General features: G+C 36.2%; 1 protein-coding gene across 1 annotated transcript; it reads right to left on the bottom strand.

Annotated features, from left to right (window-relative positions):
- Positions 1–766: 766 nt before the first annotated feature.
- Positions 767–4069, bottom strand: LOC147513698 (putative methyltransferase PMT15). Its single transcript, XM_086596886.1, has 6 exons — positions 3223–4069; positions 2394–2604; positions 1993–2290; positions 1482–1874; positions 1321–1398; positions 767–1229 (listed from the first exon to the last, which is right to left on the bottom strand). The coding sequence occupies exons 1-6, from the start codon at positions 3928–3930 to the stop codon at positions 1004–1006; spliced, it is 1914 nt and encodes a 637-aa protein (XP_086453012.1). The 5' UTR covers positions 3931–4069; the 3' UTR covers positions 767–1003.
- Positions 4070–17985: the final 13916 nt, after the last annotated feature.

A 17985-nucleotide genomic window follows, 5' to 3' on the forward strand; every position in this document is an offset into this window, starting at 1 on the left:
GCAGAAGCGATTTAAAAGTAAAAAGTACTATAAAATTTAATAAATTGTTTGATATTGAATAATTGATTGAATTATTTAGAGACTAAATTACCAAAAAAAAAAAAAAATTGTTTAGAGACTACATTCTCTTATATAGACTATAATTTGAAAATAGAAGCAATGCTAAAAAAAAAATTAATAGCTAAATTAGAACTATAACCATAATTGCTAAAATTAATATTATTCCTAATTAGTAATAACGTTACCATCCTGCATCAAATATGTCAGTCAATATAAAAGTATAATTAGCAAGTTGCTTTGAAGGCATCGGTTCTGTTTTGGTAGGTGATTATCCAAATTCACTTATTACAAGTTGCAAGGGAAATACAAATGGAATGAGACTTTTGCTGGCAACAAAATTTTATTAGTGTTGGCATTTCTAAAATGACAGTCGACTTAATGTATCAAAATAAATCAACATTGGATATGAAATCTTTCGTGTTTATAATTCAATAATAACTGGAAACCGCGATTAGTATAATTCTGGCTAGAATATATTTCTTACTTTTTTTTTTTGGTGTTTTTTTTATAAGTCACCACGATTTTATCCACATGACCAAACTAGCTAATAGTCAACCACACCACGAACAGATCAATGGGTCGTGGTAAACCACACTACCAATAGAATATATTTCTTACTCATTCATCATAAACAGGTGTCAGATGTGTAAATTTATGCACGAGTATTTCAGCAAGTATAATTTTGGATTCTGAAGAGTAATTACAGTTGTTTTTTTGGAAAAAGTAAAATGCACAATTTTACTGGTTCAGGAAAAAGAAATCAAGTACAATTTTTTTGGTAACTGAATCAAGTACTAGTTATCAATGCACAACTCCATTGGTTTGAAAAATGAAGGTATGTGCAATCATTTATGTGTATAGATTTGTACTTCAACTGTTGAAAAGAATATTGAAACAAAAACAAAAACAAAAACAGAACAAGACAAAGCCTATTGTCTTTGCGTCATAGATCACGATGGGCTGGAGCAGTCCAATACAACTTCACTGAAACCAAAAGCTTTTCCCTATAGAGAGGGCCGTCTTCATGGTCTACAATCCGGCTATCCCAGTTCAACCCATCTGTAATGCTCTTAACATTCAACAAAACATCGACGTCGTCTCTGAAGATGACAGTGCCTTCGGGCCTTAAAATTCTGTCCATTTCCAGCAGAATATCTTCTACTTCGCATCTGTAACAATGTACATCCAATGAGCATTAACTGAAAGTACTCTCTAATATCAAAATTGGCATCATATACAAGGTTTTGCAGAGCAACTTACCTGTTGTCGTAGAGACTAAACACTGAATCAGCATGTATGAAATCATAAGTTCTAGGATAAGTAGACATAGCCTCACACCTGAATTGGTGAAACATTTGCAATTAATCAACAAACTAACATTTGCAAATCAATTTGAGTAGTTAAGTAAAGCACAAGCTTACCAGCTTTGGTATGTTCCAATTAATCCACGTTCGTATATGACACCCAAGGTATTGACCTTAGCTTCAGTAGGTACGACATTCATGACCCACAGTGGCTCATCGGCTAGAGCAGCTGCGAATCCTCCTAATTGCGCATTCATGTCAAGCACATTGCGATACCTACCTTTCTGTGCAACCTGGTTGTTCACAGACTTATAGTACTCTACTCTCTTTCTCCACAACTTCATATCTTCCCTGAACATATCCTCCGTAACCCCCTCCACACTTCCACTTAGAACTCTTGGTGGCGTGGCTGTCAATCTTTCAGGCCATTTCGTTAGTTGTCCTCCAGCAATATCTCGTATGTTAGATGCCTCAGGCAGAGGGGTTAAGCATGTCTCCAAGTTTGTATACCTGAGTTACAACAATTTTAAATATAATTAAATTGTAACAAAAAAAGAATACCACCAAACAAGAAAAGACATGAAAAAAAAACATCTTAATAAATAACGATATGCGTAGGTAATAATACCATGCTTTATCAGGCTCTTGTGCTTTACAGAATGGCGGGTTCCTGATGACCTTCCTATTCATTTTGCAATGAATGTGGTTAGTCGCTTTCTGCCAAATTGCTATATCATCCTTCTCTACAAACTTCTTCCAGCACATACTTTTCGCCATCGACTCAATAGTCAACTGTTCAGCCTGTAGATCCTCTCTAGTTCTATTCCAACCTTTCCAATGTCTCTTCCAGTTAATTGGCGGTCCAGATAAAATCCAGTAACCACCAGGTCGTAAAATTCGATCAACTTCAATGAGATACTGTCCATCTGTTTCACAAAAACAAGTGTTCACACATTTAATTACATACATAGTTCATCTCATTGTAAATATCATAAACAAAATGCAAAGGGAAGTTGTCAAGAAACTAACTGTTCTTTCCCCATGGAATGAGGCATCGAGAGCAATGAGCCATGTCAAATGCTCTAGATGGGTAAGGAAGTCTCTTTGATGCAATCACTCCAATCAATGCTGGCACTCCCCTTTCAAGTGCGAACTGCACTTGTGCTTCGTGAGAGTCAACCGGTGCAAATGACATTGCTAAGATATTTCGGGATAAAAGGTATGCTCCCCAGCTTGCCACCTACAATATCAAATGGTTCAGTTTCATAACCAATACAAGTTTGACTATAAAGCCAAAATGGTGGGAAAGTATATTTCATTTCTCTCCATTTTATAATTCTCTCTAGTTTTCGGGTAATTGAAATTAAAGTATCTTATTTGTTTTTCTGTATTTGAGGAAGGGTACACATGTTTACAAACTTTCGTCCAATTCCTATAAGAGGTGCGACATATTGGCCACTATTTAAACAAAATAAATAACACCGAATTTCATAAAGTCAAATCACATTCTGAAATGCAAATTCAAGAAAAGATGCCCAGACAACTCATGTGTGTGCTTTTGTTGTGATTTGCAGAAAAATAGTTACTCTATAATCTATAGTTGTATACATCCCCCACCCCCTCTAAGAACAAAACTATTCTCATTTCAATCCTCCCTCCCTACACTGCATCACTAAATTGACTTGAAGCTTCGAAAAACAAAACTACAAAAGTCACATAACGGAAAAGCCGAAAGCGCATTTTCTCTAAAGTCTAACCCAATGTTAAATCACCAAAATACTACTAGCTTAAAAGTTCAGAAAAGGTCAATAACAAAATGCAAGTAGAAAAACGTAAGTGGAGGACTAATTCTACTTACCCCACAACCAGTATCAATAGCAGTTCTAATAGACCCATCTTTTAAATTAATCAATTTCCCAATATCATCAATATAAGCATCAGCACCATTAGGAAACATGGTCCCACCACCCGGGAACCTGAACCGATCACCTTCAACCCGGATCCAATTCTGAACCGCTTTCTCAACTGTTAAATGTTTATGTGGAACATTAGCATACCAAGCGTAGTTACGACTTTTAGGCCATGGAAACGGGTTTTTGTACCCATATGGAGCGGGTACCCTACACTTCAACAATTCTTCCCTTTCAGGACAATGCCGTTCCCTGTAAATTAATCTATCTCTATCAAATTTCAACGACCTTTGTGTATCTTCACATGGTGTGTATTCACTGTACTTCACGTCACATGGTGGAAATTTTTTTGTTTCCCATACTGGTAACGTGGATACTTCTGACTCTGCCGTATGGTGGGCAGAGAAATCTAGAGAAGTGAATGGTGATGAAGGTTTGGGTTGTTGATGACCACCACACTTGATTTCATTGTTGTTGTTGGTGATGGTGGTGGCTGCTCTTACTTGAACATCACTACCATGTTGCCAAACACCAAGAAAATAGAAGAAAGAACAAAGTACAACAACTGTAACTATAGGAAAAAGTTTGGTTTTTTTCACGTAAGGAAGAAAGTATTTGGTGTTAGGAGGATATGGTGATTGGTGAGTGACTGCCATAGCTATAAGCTTAAAACCCCGTTTTTCTTCTCTCTCTGTTTTGCTCTGTTTTTTTTTGAGAGTGAGAAGGTGGGTGTTGATCGAAGAAAAAGTGGGTGTTAATGGTATTTAAATATGTAGAAGAGGATGGCAAGATAGGATTACGAGATGGGGGTGTAGGGGAATTTAAGTAGGGAACCAGAAGAAGAAAAGTGGGGAGGAATAGGGTGAGGGGCTCTGCCCATAATAAGAAAGTTGGCATTCTTACCAAAATTAACATAATTCCGTCTTAGGTGGGATTTTGGGTAGGCAATGCTTTTTTTTTTTCCTAATTCCAATTAATTAAGATAATTTATGTGGTGATTGGGGCAATGAGCCAATGATATGTGTATCTTACATGTAAGTTGAAATTACAATGAAACCCTTGTAACTTTTGTATTCAGTGTAGGAGCTGTTAGAGAGTAGGTGGTTTCTGTTGACTTTTGATATGAATAAAAAAGGAAAATATTAATTTTTTATAAGACACATTGGCATGTGAGATGTCCTCTTCGAGAGATGGAAACCGGTACTAGCCTATGTTCCGTTACACGCGTGTATGACGAAACACAAGATACTCTCGTCCCTGGGTGTCACTGCAAACTCACATAAAGCCTGCTTCTGTTGAGGTGGTTTCAGGCTGCAGGATTTTTCTTTTAATAGAAGGTGTAAGTGTTGTATGTCAGAATAATAAGCGTACACCAACTGACCAACGTATGAGACGGCAAAACTCAAAATATATAGAGTTTCCAAATATATATCGGCACTATTACATGTCAGCGCAATTTCTTTGGCCATTTTGTACCATGCTAAAGACATACAAGTTAATAATGCTAATGACTTCGTTAATCTTCACATTATCCTTGTAAATATTAGCAATAATAAACAATTTAGATATTAAACCTGCTCACTAATTAGCCAGATGTAATTGACAAAATAAGTCTTGAAAGGGGATCAAGGTTGTTCTCTATGTCAATAATTCTAGGTAACATAGAACGTTCCTAAATTAGTATTTTGTGTTTTGTTACTCTCTAACTTAAATATCTAACAAAGTTGGTAAAATTTTTTAAGTGATGATACTATAAATATGGGGTCAAATCCGTCAGCATCAAAGAGTTACTAATTACATATGTTCGTAAACAATGAAATTAAAATGTTTCTTTTTTTTCCCGGCTGCTATATGTCTTTTGGAGGTGTTTAGTGACATCAAGTTCAGTAAATTTTTTGTTTCGTTTCCCGCTGTACATAAAAAAACATTTGGTATTTTGTACCTTCATGGTTTGATTGTGTAACTTGATCATTTAAGGCTCCATTATTCTACCATGGTTGTAAGACTATAAGAGTACTCTGACCGTAAAATGTTACTTCTACCAAGTTATTTATGAAATCTACGATTTTTTTTATATTTTTCATATTCTTCAAATAATATTTTTATGACGAGCAAAGTTGCAAAATTGTAATTTAGTATGGAACTCCACCAAGTTGAACTAGTTATCGAATTATCATCACATTAATAATTCTGGAACAAGTATTCCACTTGTGGAAATTACCATTGACTGTTAATTAAATTGATCAAAGCTCATTGCTTTCACTCATTTTCACAACAATCAATGTGAAATTGTGAACGTACGTATCAGTTGACCAATTTTGAAATAGAGATCAAATGCTTAGAAAAAACAAAATAGCTGAGAATGTTGATTTAATTAATTGAACGTTGTTATGTACTCTTGAGTCCTATCCTTACAATACAATGGATTAGTACTATATTAGCTTCCACAGTTCCACGACGTACTGGCTCACATTTCTTCACGATACAATAACTCCGAAATTTCTTTAAATATCATAATGTATACATCAAGGGGAAAAATTTGGAGTAAAATACTATATATGGGGTTACAAGCCATGTTCTTGTATGGAGAGCATCACCCATATTTCATGTGTTAGGTTGAGTTGCATGTGAAAAATACTAATTTAGGAATCCTGAAGTGATTTTTATTAAGGAACAGGTGATTGTGATCGGCATATGAAAGGCATTTACGTAGCTTAAATGGGTATATCTGAGCATGAATTTACGCGTTTTCTAGGTATATATGATTATTAGAAGCTTAGCTGTAAATTATCTAGGGGCGGGAATGGATTTCATTGGCCGGTGTGTCAGCGCAAATTACCAGGCGGGGCTCACGAGTGGCCCGAGTAAGGTTTAACTGACGCGGTTCCACTTCCAGCTTAAACAATGAACTGGGCCCGCGAATCTGATCCAACGTGTATAGGTTTAGGCTTTGGACCACTCTCTGAGTCTCTGGGATACTTTGCTCCACCACTTCCGCCTACAGATTTTCCAAACCGATTTGGATTGAAGTTTCGTAGCTCCTCTATCTGGTTTAAACTTTAAAGTGACCCTTGAAAGCATCCTGTAATTCCTCGTGTGTTAAAAAAGTTAAAAAACATGTAGTAAACTTTGCAATCTTACGAGTCATGAAATTATTATTGCTGTCGATATAACGATTTTAAGGATCAATTTTCTAATCTGCATTGTGATTTTGACTTTCGTATAGAGCAAAAGTTAGACTGCGAAAAGAAAATGAAGAATAAATCATGACTAATTTTGATGAGAAAATGGTTGCGTGGTCGTCTTATATATTGGTAAATAGTTTGAACGCCAACTTCAATATCATACGGCAGCCCATGTAATTCGCGTCATTGTTCTTGTTTTTTTTTGTGGGCTAGAGGAATTTGTGTGATCTTTACTCTTTAGTGAGTTTGGCATTGGTCAAATATCATCTTAATATTGTTTTTTATTTTGACCACACTCTTTTGTTAATTTTGCTCTTATGCGGAATGTTGGATTTTTTAGGACTAACAAAAAAAAAATGAATCACCACTCACCAGTAATAAACTGTTTGCTTGTCCCCTCCAACTGTGGTAGAGACATGACAAAACCAGAAAAGTTTTACGTACGTGAGTGTTTAAATGTGTTCATTTGAGACCATATCACTAAAACATCATTTTGTCTTACTTGACGTCACTGCAAGGTGTTGGTGTCATTTTTAATCAGTGGATGCTGTTTCTTTTGTGGTTACATAGGTGGATTCTATCTCTCTCAGAGGGGCGCCAAACTAAAAGCCCAAACAAAAGTGAACTCTTATGGTAGACATTGGGAATACGCCCTGCCGCCCTGGCCATGAAATTAATATTGTAAAGCAAGACTGTTTTTTAAAACCAACAAGTTGTTATAAAATATGTAACTATTTACTCAAAAGTAACAGCTAACAACCACGAGGGCATTCCCAATGCACGCAGCTCTATTTCCCCTCCACCTAGGTCCACATTGGACAATTTTCCTTCAAATGTATCTGTCAGTTCCCTCCACTATCAAATACTCGTGGGAGACCACGTGTCCAGACTACAAACAGATTGTGCATACAACTTAAAGTCAGGTCGTCCAAACGACTTAGAAAACATAACAGCTGCAAGCTAATTAACAGCATCATTAATGAGAGATCATTATTTTGTAACAGAAAGAGTAAAAACAATCATCAAGACAACGCAAAAGGAGAATCTAGGCCTATAAAAGGAGGTGTCTTCTCTATTATCAAGAGAGGCCAATTCTCCATCTTCTCGATCATCTTATCTCCATCTCCCCTCCAATCAACCAATCAAAAGCTTGAACTACGTCCGACTTGATTTGAGTTTACTAAAAAACTCGATACGTAGACAACTCGACATAACCGAGTTCAGTCTAACAAATAGTACCTCTACATTGGCGCCGTCTGTCGATTCGTCTTCTTGAGAAAAAGCATTCAAACCATTTTCTCAACCCCACGAAACTTGGTAAAACCACCATAGAAAGACAACTCAAAACTTTAGCCGATCAAATGAAAACTCTCCAAGATTCTTTTATGGCAAGCACGTCATTGAAGTTTTCATGATGCTAGTGTGGATTATCAATGGCGGCAAGCGAAAAGTCAGTGTTCTAAGAGATAAGTCTACATTCAACTATCCTTCATTTATACTAATCTTTAATCTTTGGATCAGTTCGGATAATCTATGCACACTTCTATGTTGCAAGATATATGTCACACCCCAAATGTTCAGAAAATTAAAATAGGGAATTATTCTCACCTTATTCCATCTTCTGAAAACCCAAGATGAAACCCTAATAACCCATTACTAAACACGATATAAAAAAAATATCAAATTAAAACCGAATGAACAACTCTTCATTCACAAATAAAAATATTACATTATTTCAACTTAGAAGACAAGTTAGTTCCGTTTTTTCAAAACGGCATGTAGTTTCTTCCCAAGTAAGATTTCAATCCCAATACAAAGTTTTTATCTCAACCAGTCAAATTTTCATTTATAATCAAAACCTTATTTAAGACATTTAAGACTAATTGATACCACATGGTTCATCCCGCATATTAGGAAATACCACTTATTATTACACTAACAGGTCATTCATGACACATTCAATGAATACCTTGGGTCATTCCCGCCACATTCAAGGAATACCCATCATAACACTAACATGTCATTCATGACACATTCAATGAATACCTTGGGTCAGTCCCGCCAATTCAAGGAATACCCATCATAACACCAATATATAATTCATGGCACATTCAATGAATACCTTAGGTCATTCCCGCCACATTCAAGGAATACTCATCATAACACCAACAAATCATTCATAGCACATTCAATGAATACCTTGGGTCATTCCAGCCACATTCAAAGAATACCCATCATAACATCAACATGTCATTTATAGCACTTTCAATGAATACCTTCTTAAACAACCACTATCACGTATCCAATTTAATACTAACATTGTACACATATAGTTATCACTAAAACTAATATATAATATATAATATGGTAGATGCACCTTTACATAAGGCTGCCTACGTATCCAATCTTTCAAGATTAGAATCAAACCTTATGTAGCTCTCTCTCCAACTGTTCACCCAATTGTTTCTTATCCCATGCAAGATCCTCTAGCTCTACTTGCATCTCATGTAGATGCATTAGTGCATTACTAGCTGCATAATGTCGACACAAAGTTTGTATCAACAATGTGACATGACTCAGGAGTGAATGGCATAACAAATGCTAATTGAGTATACTACAAGCTTAGTTATCACTTCTAATGATTCTTCCTCGTCCATTTTCCCAATTTTCAATCCTATCTTTGTTTAATAGATTTGCTAACAGGGGCGGAGCCAAGTGGAACTCATTTCTTTAGGGTGCACAGTTTCCCACCCTCAACTTTCAAACATTAATTGTATAGTAGATACCGCGGGAAAATTGTCCACAAGTTTGTTTTTTTGTTTTGTTTTCTTTTTTACCATTCTTTCTCTACTTAGCCAGGCCGGACCCAAACTTAATAAAGAAGTCGAGTTCAAAATTTTCAACTACACTAGCCGGAGTCAATTTTTGAGGCCTAGCTCAGCCCTTTCAAGTTCATGCTGTCCAGTAAAAGTTTAGCCCAAAAAAAAAAGGAAATTATATAAGTTTTATAGGAAATGAGCCGGCGGATTTCTCCTCTTTACGTGTATATCTAGTTGATCCACAATATGGCTAACTCATCTTACTGAAAATGTCTACAAGAAGAAAGGAATTTTAATTGCCTAAGAACGACACATAAAGGGAGGAAAATAAAAGAAATGGAACTGTTCATGTGTAAGGGTGAACAAGTGAGCATCAGGGCCGTCTCTGAGTTTTCAATGGCCCCGTGCAAACAGCGAAATGTGGCCCTCTTCCAATACTCTTCCATTAACACATAGGATCATCGAAATATTTCCCTTCTCGCATTTTTGGCTGCAAAATCATCAATGAAGCTTTCAAAGTTAATTTTCTTTAAAAATTCATTTTCAATAGATATTAACGCTAGCCCATTTAGTCTTTCTTGTGACATAGTCGATCTAAGATATGATTTCAATAATTTTAATTTTGAAAAACTTCTTTCTCAGGCTCGAATGCACCCCGATCAACAAAATTCTATAAGCTATGCATGCATTAGGAAAACAATGCAATCGTGTCGTTTCAAGAAATCAAATATATCAATAGCTTTATTTTTTATCTTTTGGTAACACCTCTTTTAAGACTCTTAGTTCTCCATATAAGTCTTTCCCATCAAGATCGGAAGAGTTTTCATGTTTGAGAAAAGTTTCAAGACGATCACAACATGCTTCCAACTAATCTAGTGAATTTAACTTCTCTGATCTAAACAAAAAACCAAAAATATCCTCATATGCTTTTAGTTGCTCAAACCTTTTATCTAATGAACTAATAGCTTGATCTACAATAAAATAGAAATATTGATTTCTAAATGAGTCTTCCGCTAATTGCATTGACTCCTCATTGGCATTCTCATCAAAATGTCTCTTTCTAGGAATTTGACGTTTCACTTGAAACACAGGATCAATTTCCATTTCAGTAGCAATATCTTTAGCAGTTATCATGGCTTGTGTGAGACCATTTTCTCTATACTTTTTAAAATATGTAATCAACCATTTTATTTTATCAATAGCCATATCTATTTGCATGTCTTCAGATTGTAAGGTTTTGCTAATTGTATTAACGGTAGACAATATCTCATACCAAATAATCATGCCTAACAAGAACTCAAAATTTCCAATTCCATGTCTAGCTAAAGAATCAACTTCACTCTTTATTTTAGAATCATTATCAGTTTCAGCTAGCTAAAGTAAAGCCTCTCTTATTTCAGGAGCTTGATATCTAATTGCTTTAACACTATCAACACAACTTTCCCAACGGTAGCCGATCTTGACTTAAGAGTAAACTCTTTCATTCTCTTCCTAAATCTGCCACCGCTTTGTAGATTGTGAAAACAATATATAAATTAGTTGTACAACCCCAAAAAATCTTTTGTTTTACCACAACAATTAGCCATATCACAAAGTGTTAAATTAAGACTATGACAACCACAAGGAGTATAAAATGCTCTAGGGTTAATATCTAGTAGTTTTTTTGTACACCTTGGTGTTTCCCTTTCATATTAAACCCATTATCATATCCTTGACCTCGTTACATCATCAATATTAAGATTAAGAATTTTAAGCACATTTTGCAATTCTAGAAAAAGTCCTCTCCCGGATGTATCATTCACTACCATAAATTCTACAAAGTACTCATCTACTCTTACTGGACAAGTCGAAACATCCACACATCTCAATATCAAAGTCATTTGTTCTTGGTGAATAAAATCTGGAGTGCAATCAAGTATCACAGAAAAATATTTTGCTTTTTTAACTTTTTGCATAATTGCATTTTAATTTCAAAAGCTAACATACTTATCAATTCATTTTGTATTTTATGACCAAGATAATGATAATGAATTTCATTATTATCTATCTATGAACATGTTCTTGCATTATTAGATCCCATTCTGCAATCATTTCAATTATGCCTAAAAATTTCCATTGTTTTTTCATATAATTTCTCATTTGTTCCTCGTAATGCCAAGTTATATTTACCAAGATATTTCACACCATATATTATTCTACGTAATCTTGCTTCCAATGTTCTTTCTCTTTGTTAATTTGGTGTTGAACATATTTATCAATAGTTTCTTCTTTTTCCAATCTCTTACATAAGTCATTCCAAGTGATCATGTTAATGATGTGGTCTGCGTACTTGTTTCATGTTGATGAAGCCTAGTACTAAGATGCCCCAATCATTATACCCTTCATTTACCAACAAACTTTTTTGAAAACCTTTTTTTTAAAGAACTTGCAACAAAAACAAAACACTTTATCCATTGCCTTGTAATATACTAACCATTTTCTATCCTCTGTAAATCCATTCGGTAAATGTCGAGTATAAAATGTTGAAGAGAAACATCTATAACAACTATCTTTAGGTCCTTTTCCGACTAATAGGTCCCTTATAGGACCCCTTTTTACTAATAAATCTCTAGATAATGTGTCAAGATTGTCCCAATCAAGTTATTGGGTCATAAATGTGTAAGGGAATGGATTGACTTGGTTGTTCGTTGCCAAAATTACTGACTTGTTCATTTTCAGTATGGCCCATAACACCAGCATCCTCATTGTTATCATTTTCAATAGGGTCAGGATCACTAACATTTTCGTTTCCATTGTTATCTAGATCATCAACATTTTCATTTTCATCTGAATTTGTTCCTAAACCTTGTGGTTCTTTAAGAATAAATTTATCAAGGGCTCCTTTCTGAGATTGAGTTAGTTCTAAAAGTCTTTGTCTCTTTTTACGTTTTTCATGTCCAGATTGACACTTTCTAGGAAGCATTTTTTTTTAAAAAAATTAACAAGAAATTGAGTTAGAACAATAGAACCATGTTTTAATGCTTAAATGAAGATGAAAGATTGAAAGATAGTGGTATGCGTCTGCCTTGATGAAGTCACTGACTCACTGCACACTTCACAATTCACATGACAATTTGTAATGCCTGCAATTAAAATATATATACAACACTAAATTAGACTAGATTACTTTGGAATTAAATTGAGTTATTAAAATAATATTTAAGAAAGGGAAAATTGATTTTAATCTCTAACTTACTTGAAGAAGAATCAAAAGTTAGGTGAATAATCAAAGTGAAAACTAATACAAATCCACAATTGTAAATAAAGAATTTTGAAAATGAGAGGATACTAGATGATCAGAAGGTGAAATGGTGAATGAGGGGTTTTATTATTTATTTTTTTTACTCTTTCTTTTGTATTCGAGTAATTGACTAATTTAGGCAAATAATTAATAAGGTATATAGTCGTTGAGAGAGATATCTAGTCGTTGAGAAGAGATATGTTTTTCTTTTTTTCGATACTGATCATTTATTACATATCTTATTTCCTATTTTTACGAAAATAATTAATGAAGAAAGAGAATATGAGGGGATATTTCCGTTGTTTATTGTGATTTGTGAAATTTCCAATTTTTTGGGCTTTTGATTGGTTTGGGCTTGTGATTTGCCAACTAGGCCTTTTCTACAAATACTATTTTTTGGGGCCTTGTATATTGGGGGCCTCGTGCGTGAACATTGCACTGCTTTCGGGCCGCCCGGTGAGCATCACAAACAACACCTCTAAAAGTAACATGCAAAGTTAGAATTCAGGAGTCCAAGGTTGGCATATGCATATCTCAACACCCCTGCCTAAAACAATATGAACTTAATGGAGTAACTACACCTAAGCCGCAAAGAAATTAATGATTGAAAGTAGTAAGATATCTCACCTGAACCCTTTTGTGGAAATACAACACAATCCACCATATGGTACGGTGCAAACCTGGGACATTGACAGCCTGCAGCAAGCGCACATCCCTGTTCATGCGAGAAACTTGCACAACCACTTGCCCATATTCCAAGGCTCTGGTTTCATCTAAGCAACCCATCATTGTTCTACCCTGAAGAGTGAAACTTGAACCAGAGTACTAGGCCACCATATAAGGGCTGGTTCAACAACATACTTCCTCAAAAGCCCAGCCTATCCATATCCCAAAACCTGGTATGATAGCTCGACTTGATTCATCCCCATCCACATTCATTCTCCTCACAGCTTGCATTTCGTTACGCCTAACCACAACTTTTCTTTTGTTACTTCTGATACACTTTTGCGTGGGCCGTCTTCCATTTTTCTTGTTTAATTAAGTGAGACAATACAAAGTTTTGATGAGAAAAGGAGATTTCTTGAATCTTGATAATATTTCGGGCGGTTCAAATTTAAACCCAAAGAGCCATTAGAGATGTTTTGAGTATCGTTTTCTCCTTTTAATATTTTCTTCCCCTTGTGGTTGGTGTTGTGTTAAGTGACTTCTGTAGAAACCGTTATGGTCGCAATTTACAAACCGTGAAAACCATACGCAGCGGAATAAAGGTTCTCACGATTTTGGTTAGAAATTCATACCTTTTTGATCAGCTGTGATAACTCTGAGAATCTGAATTCTACAAATCAACAACCTCTTGATCTTCTATTGTATTCCTATTCTTAGAATGGACGTTGTGTGGGCAACGATCTTCCAGCCCTTTCTTTCTCCCTTGGCCTCTTTCACTTACAAAGTTGGAACCGATTTGGATCTGACTTTTCTTGAGCAATCCTTGGTAAAAACGGCCAGAGAAAAAAAGTTTCTATTTATAGGTTACAATAGGGACCATGAGGAGAAATCAGGGTTAGGTCTCCTGACGGGCTTGGGCTTCCCATGTTCGCCCATAATACACGACCCAAGTCCGTCAACAAATGGCTTATTGTTGCCTACCGCCCTAATCCCAAATTACTTGTTACATTTATGGGCTTCATATTATATGCTTGTTGATATCCCCGTGTTTAAGATATCGAATGACCATTGATTAAATCAAGTTACTGACAACTACATTAATCAACTTCTTATGTCCTTGAGTAGTACCACTTAACCTCATTGTCATGTCGGATTAAATCCACCTGCAGAGTTTACATGACAATCTTTATGAGCTCCTCAAGGGGACATCATCAACCCGACTTCCTGCGGGTCACAAATTCTTTTCTATAATCAACATCATACCTTACATACAATGTCATTACCCAATCCATCGAGTTTGTTGATTCACAAATGAATCTCACTCATTGATGATTTAAAATAATGTACAATGCACGTAAGTGCCCGTTATTATATCCGAATTAAGAGGATAAACATCTATAATAACAGAGGTGTTTGTTCTCTTATATAGTTAGTATAAAGAGAAACAACCTCACTTGGTCTTGTTCAATACACACAAAGTGTACTAGTGTAATCCTATAGTCAAGATAGACTAATACCATATTATACTACAACCGTACCAATGGTTTATCCAAATCCATCTAGGTTATAAACGTTTACTTATACTTTATAAGGTATTGATGATATGATCTTCTGTGTGTCACCACACACCATATCATTTACAACATAAAGTATTAGACACATGCATATAACTAATTAATAACATATATAATATGCATAATATTTGCCCATATGATTCTCATTCAAAATATAAAGAATTAGAGTTAATAAAAAAATAATGCTTTTAGTATATAACCCTATCAACTTCTTCATGGTGCTTCTATCTCAAAGGTTCCCTTGGTGGGAGAGAACCAGAGAAAAAGAATGTAGGGGATTCTTCGATGATTACTCATTTCTTTTTTAAACACCCCAATACAAGGAAAGAGGTTCGGTGGGCCCCCTATCCCTATCTCTACCCACGGTTTTCTCTTTCACTATTTATCCCATTTTTATTTTTATTTTCTAATTAAATCCCACTTAAGCCCATGTCCAAATAATACTAATAAAATAAAATAAAAGACATGTTATAAATATTTATTTATTTAATTAAAAAAATAGGGTTGTTATAATATACTTCATACTTATAGATCACTTACAGTCGATCCAGTACCGACTCGAGGGATGCAACTACCACCATGTCACACGTTCCTTTACGGTGAATCGGTGACAATACAGATCCAGGAATTTAGCTTACAGGTCACTCCTTACTAGGTCAACTAAAGTGTTGGTTCAACCAATCTCAAACAGAAATTTCAGAGCATGTTAATTTATGGACTTATATCAATGAGGTGAAGCGTACACCAGCACAACTCATCACAGAGCTATATCAAAACCTCAGCCAGATCTCATGCAAAGACCTTCGCTAGGTCGTCCATCAGCCAGGTTGTCATCAGTCATGTCGTCCTTAGCCAGGTCGTCCTCAGCCAGGTCGTTGTCAACCAGGTCATCCTCTGCCTGGTCGACCTCTTCCAGGTCATCCTCAGATAGGTTGTCCATTAGATCAGTGCATTATTAGCTCAGGTAGGACAAAAACAAAAAAATATGAGAATTTGCAAGATAAAATAGTGGATTTTGACCTAAAAAATGGCCATCACGGAGTAAAGCTAGGTGGTGACAGCTTGCGCGCCGCCGAGATATTTTCGAATTGGGTCACACGCGTGATTCTGACAACTGTAGCCAAAGTTATGGCCAAAATACCAAAATACATCCAAACTTACTCCAATTAGCTAAAGATCACGATTACTTGTCATCTTTGTGCTTATCCGCCAACTCATGATACTTTAGTACCATCAATGTGCAATATGACAACTCAGCATCATCTGACTCAAATTCTCCTGCAACACTCAACCAGGTCGTCCATCAGATCAGTGCATTATCAAGTCAGGTCGTCTTCAGATCAAGTCATCCTCAGATCAGCTCATCCTCAAGTCAGGTCGTCCTCAAGTCAGGTCATCCTCAGATAAGCGCGCTCATCCTCAAGTCAGGTTGTCCTCAGATCAAGTCATTCTCAAATTAGCTCATCCTCAAGTCAGGTTATCCTCAAGTCAGGTTATCCTCAAATCAGCTCATCCTCTGATCAGGTCGTCCTCTACTTATGTCATCCTCAGATCAGCTCATCTTCAAGTCAAGTCGTCCTCAGATAAGGTCATCTTCAGATAAGCTCATCCTCTGATCAGGTCGTCCTCAGGTCAGGTCGTCCTCAGATCAAGTCATCCTCAAGTCAAGTCAGAGCAGGTATACAATTTGGAAAAAGCAACCAATATTCTAACTATCAGTCAACTTAAACACAATCACTGTCAGTTCAGCTTGTACACAGCTTGTCATAAATTCACTGGAGCTTGAACGGACATCAATATTCCAGGTCGTCCCAGACTGACCACATCGCAAAGCTTGCATCCATGATGTCAATCAATCTAAAAAGCTCGCTCGCCATGGAGTTATACAACACACAAAAGGTTGCCAACATATCCATCATCAATTAAAATAACAAATCAAGGGGAAGCAATACTTTGTCGAATAAAGGAATCAACAATTCCAAACTGAGAAGCATATAAGTGTTCTTGAATCAGATATAACAATTCAAAGAACGCAGTTCCCTCCTCGACAGTTCGCATATACTACAAACCAGTGAGTTGCTCGAAATGCAAAATGGAAGTTCACTCCCTTGCAGTTTATTGCAAGCCAATCAAGCTAGGGGGCTAGCCATATCCATCTCCGAACTAGGACAAGTTATTAATTGTCATCTAACATGTCAATCAAGCTCTAACACTGGGGCTAAACAACATTAACACCCACAAAGGGCTGCTTCTACTACGAACTGGGGGCTAGCTACAACCATCTCCGACCTGGTCGCTCAAAGCTTCAAAACTGGGCCTAGTAACATACAATCAATTCAAGACTAATAACCATAGTGATGCCCCCAAAAGGCTAGCTATCAACCATAGTGACACCCCCAAAAGGCTAACTATCAACAAAAACGCCCTCAAAAGGCGTACAAATCAACTTAACACCAACACCAGGGTTAAGCTTGATTCAACTGTAATTACCATTTAAAGGCTAATTATCAGTCAAATCCAATCCACGGTACCCCCAAAAGGACCACAAATCAACTTAAGGCTTCTGATAGGGTTAAACTTGATTCAACTGTAATTACCACTCAAAGGTTAATTATCAGTCAAATCCAATCTACGAACTACGATGTACGCACTACGACATATGATTTACGATCTACGCACTACGAACTACGATTTGCGCACTATGATGTAAGACCTACCACATCAACTCACAACAAAGCTCTAAGTAACAAACGACATCCAGCCTACAAACACAGAAAATTCAATTCACAACAATCTCAATTTTCAACCAAGTAAGACACGCATTCTCCTTTATTATCTTTCTTTACACTACTATTCTACAAACAGTGATATAAAGAAAAGGGGTTGTGTCAGTACCCTCCACTCTTAAATACTCGTGGTAGACCACGTGCCTAGACTACAAGCAGGTTGTGCATACGACCTAAGAAACGTAACTGCTGCAAGCTCGTCAACAACATCATTAATAAGAGATCATTACTTCGTAACAGAAGGAGTAAAAACAATCATCAAGATAGTGCAAAAGGGGGATCTACACCTATAAAAGGAGGCGTCTTCTCCATTCTCAAGGGAGGCCAATTCTCCATCTTCTCGATCATCTATCTTCATCTCCCCTCCAATCAACCATTCAAAAGCTCGAACTACGTCCGAC

Source organism: Coptis chinensis, chromosome 3, assembly GCF_015680905.1.
Source record: "Coptis chinensis isolate HL-2020 chromosome 3, ASM1568090v1, whole genome shotgun sequence".
NCBI lineage: Eukaryota > Viridiplantae > Streptophyta > Magnoliopsida > Ranunculales > Ranunculaceae > Coptis > Coptis chinensis.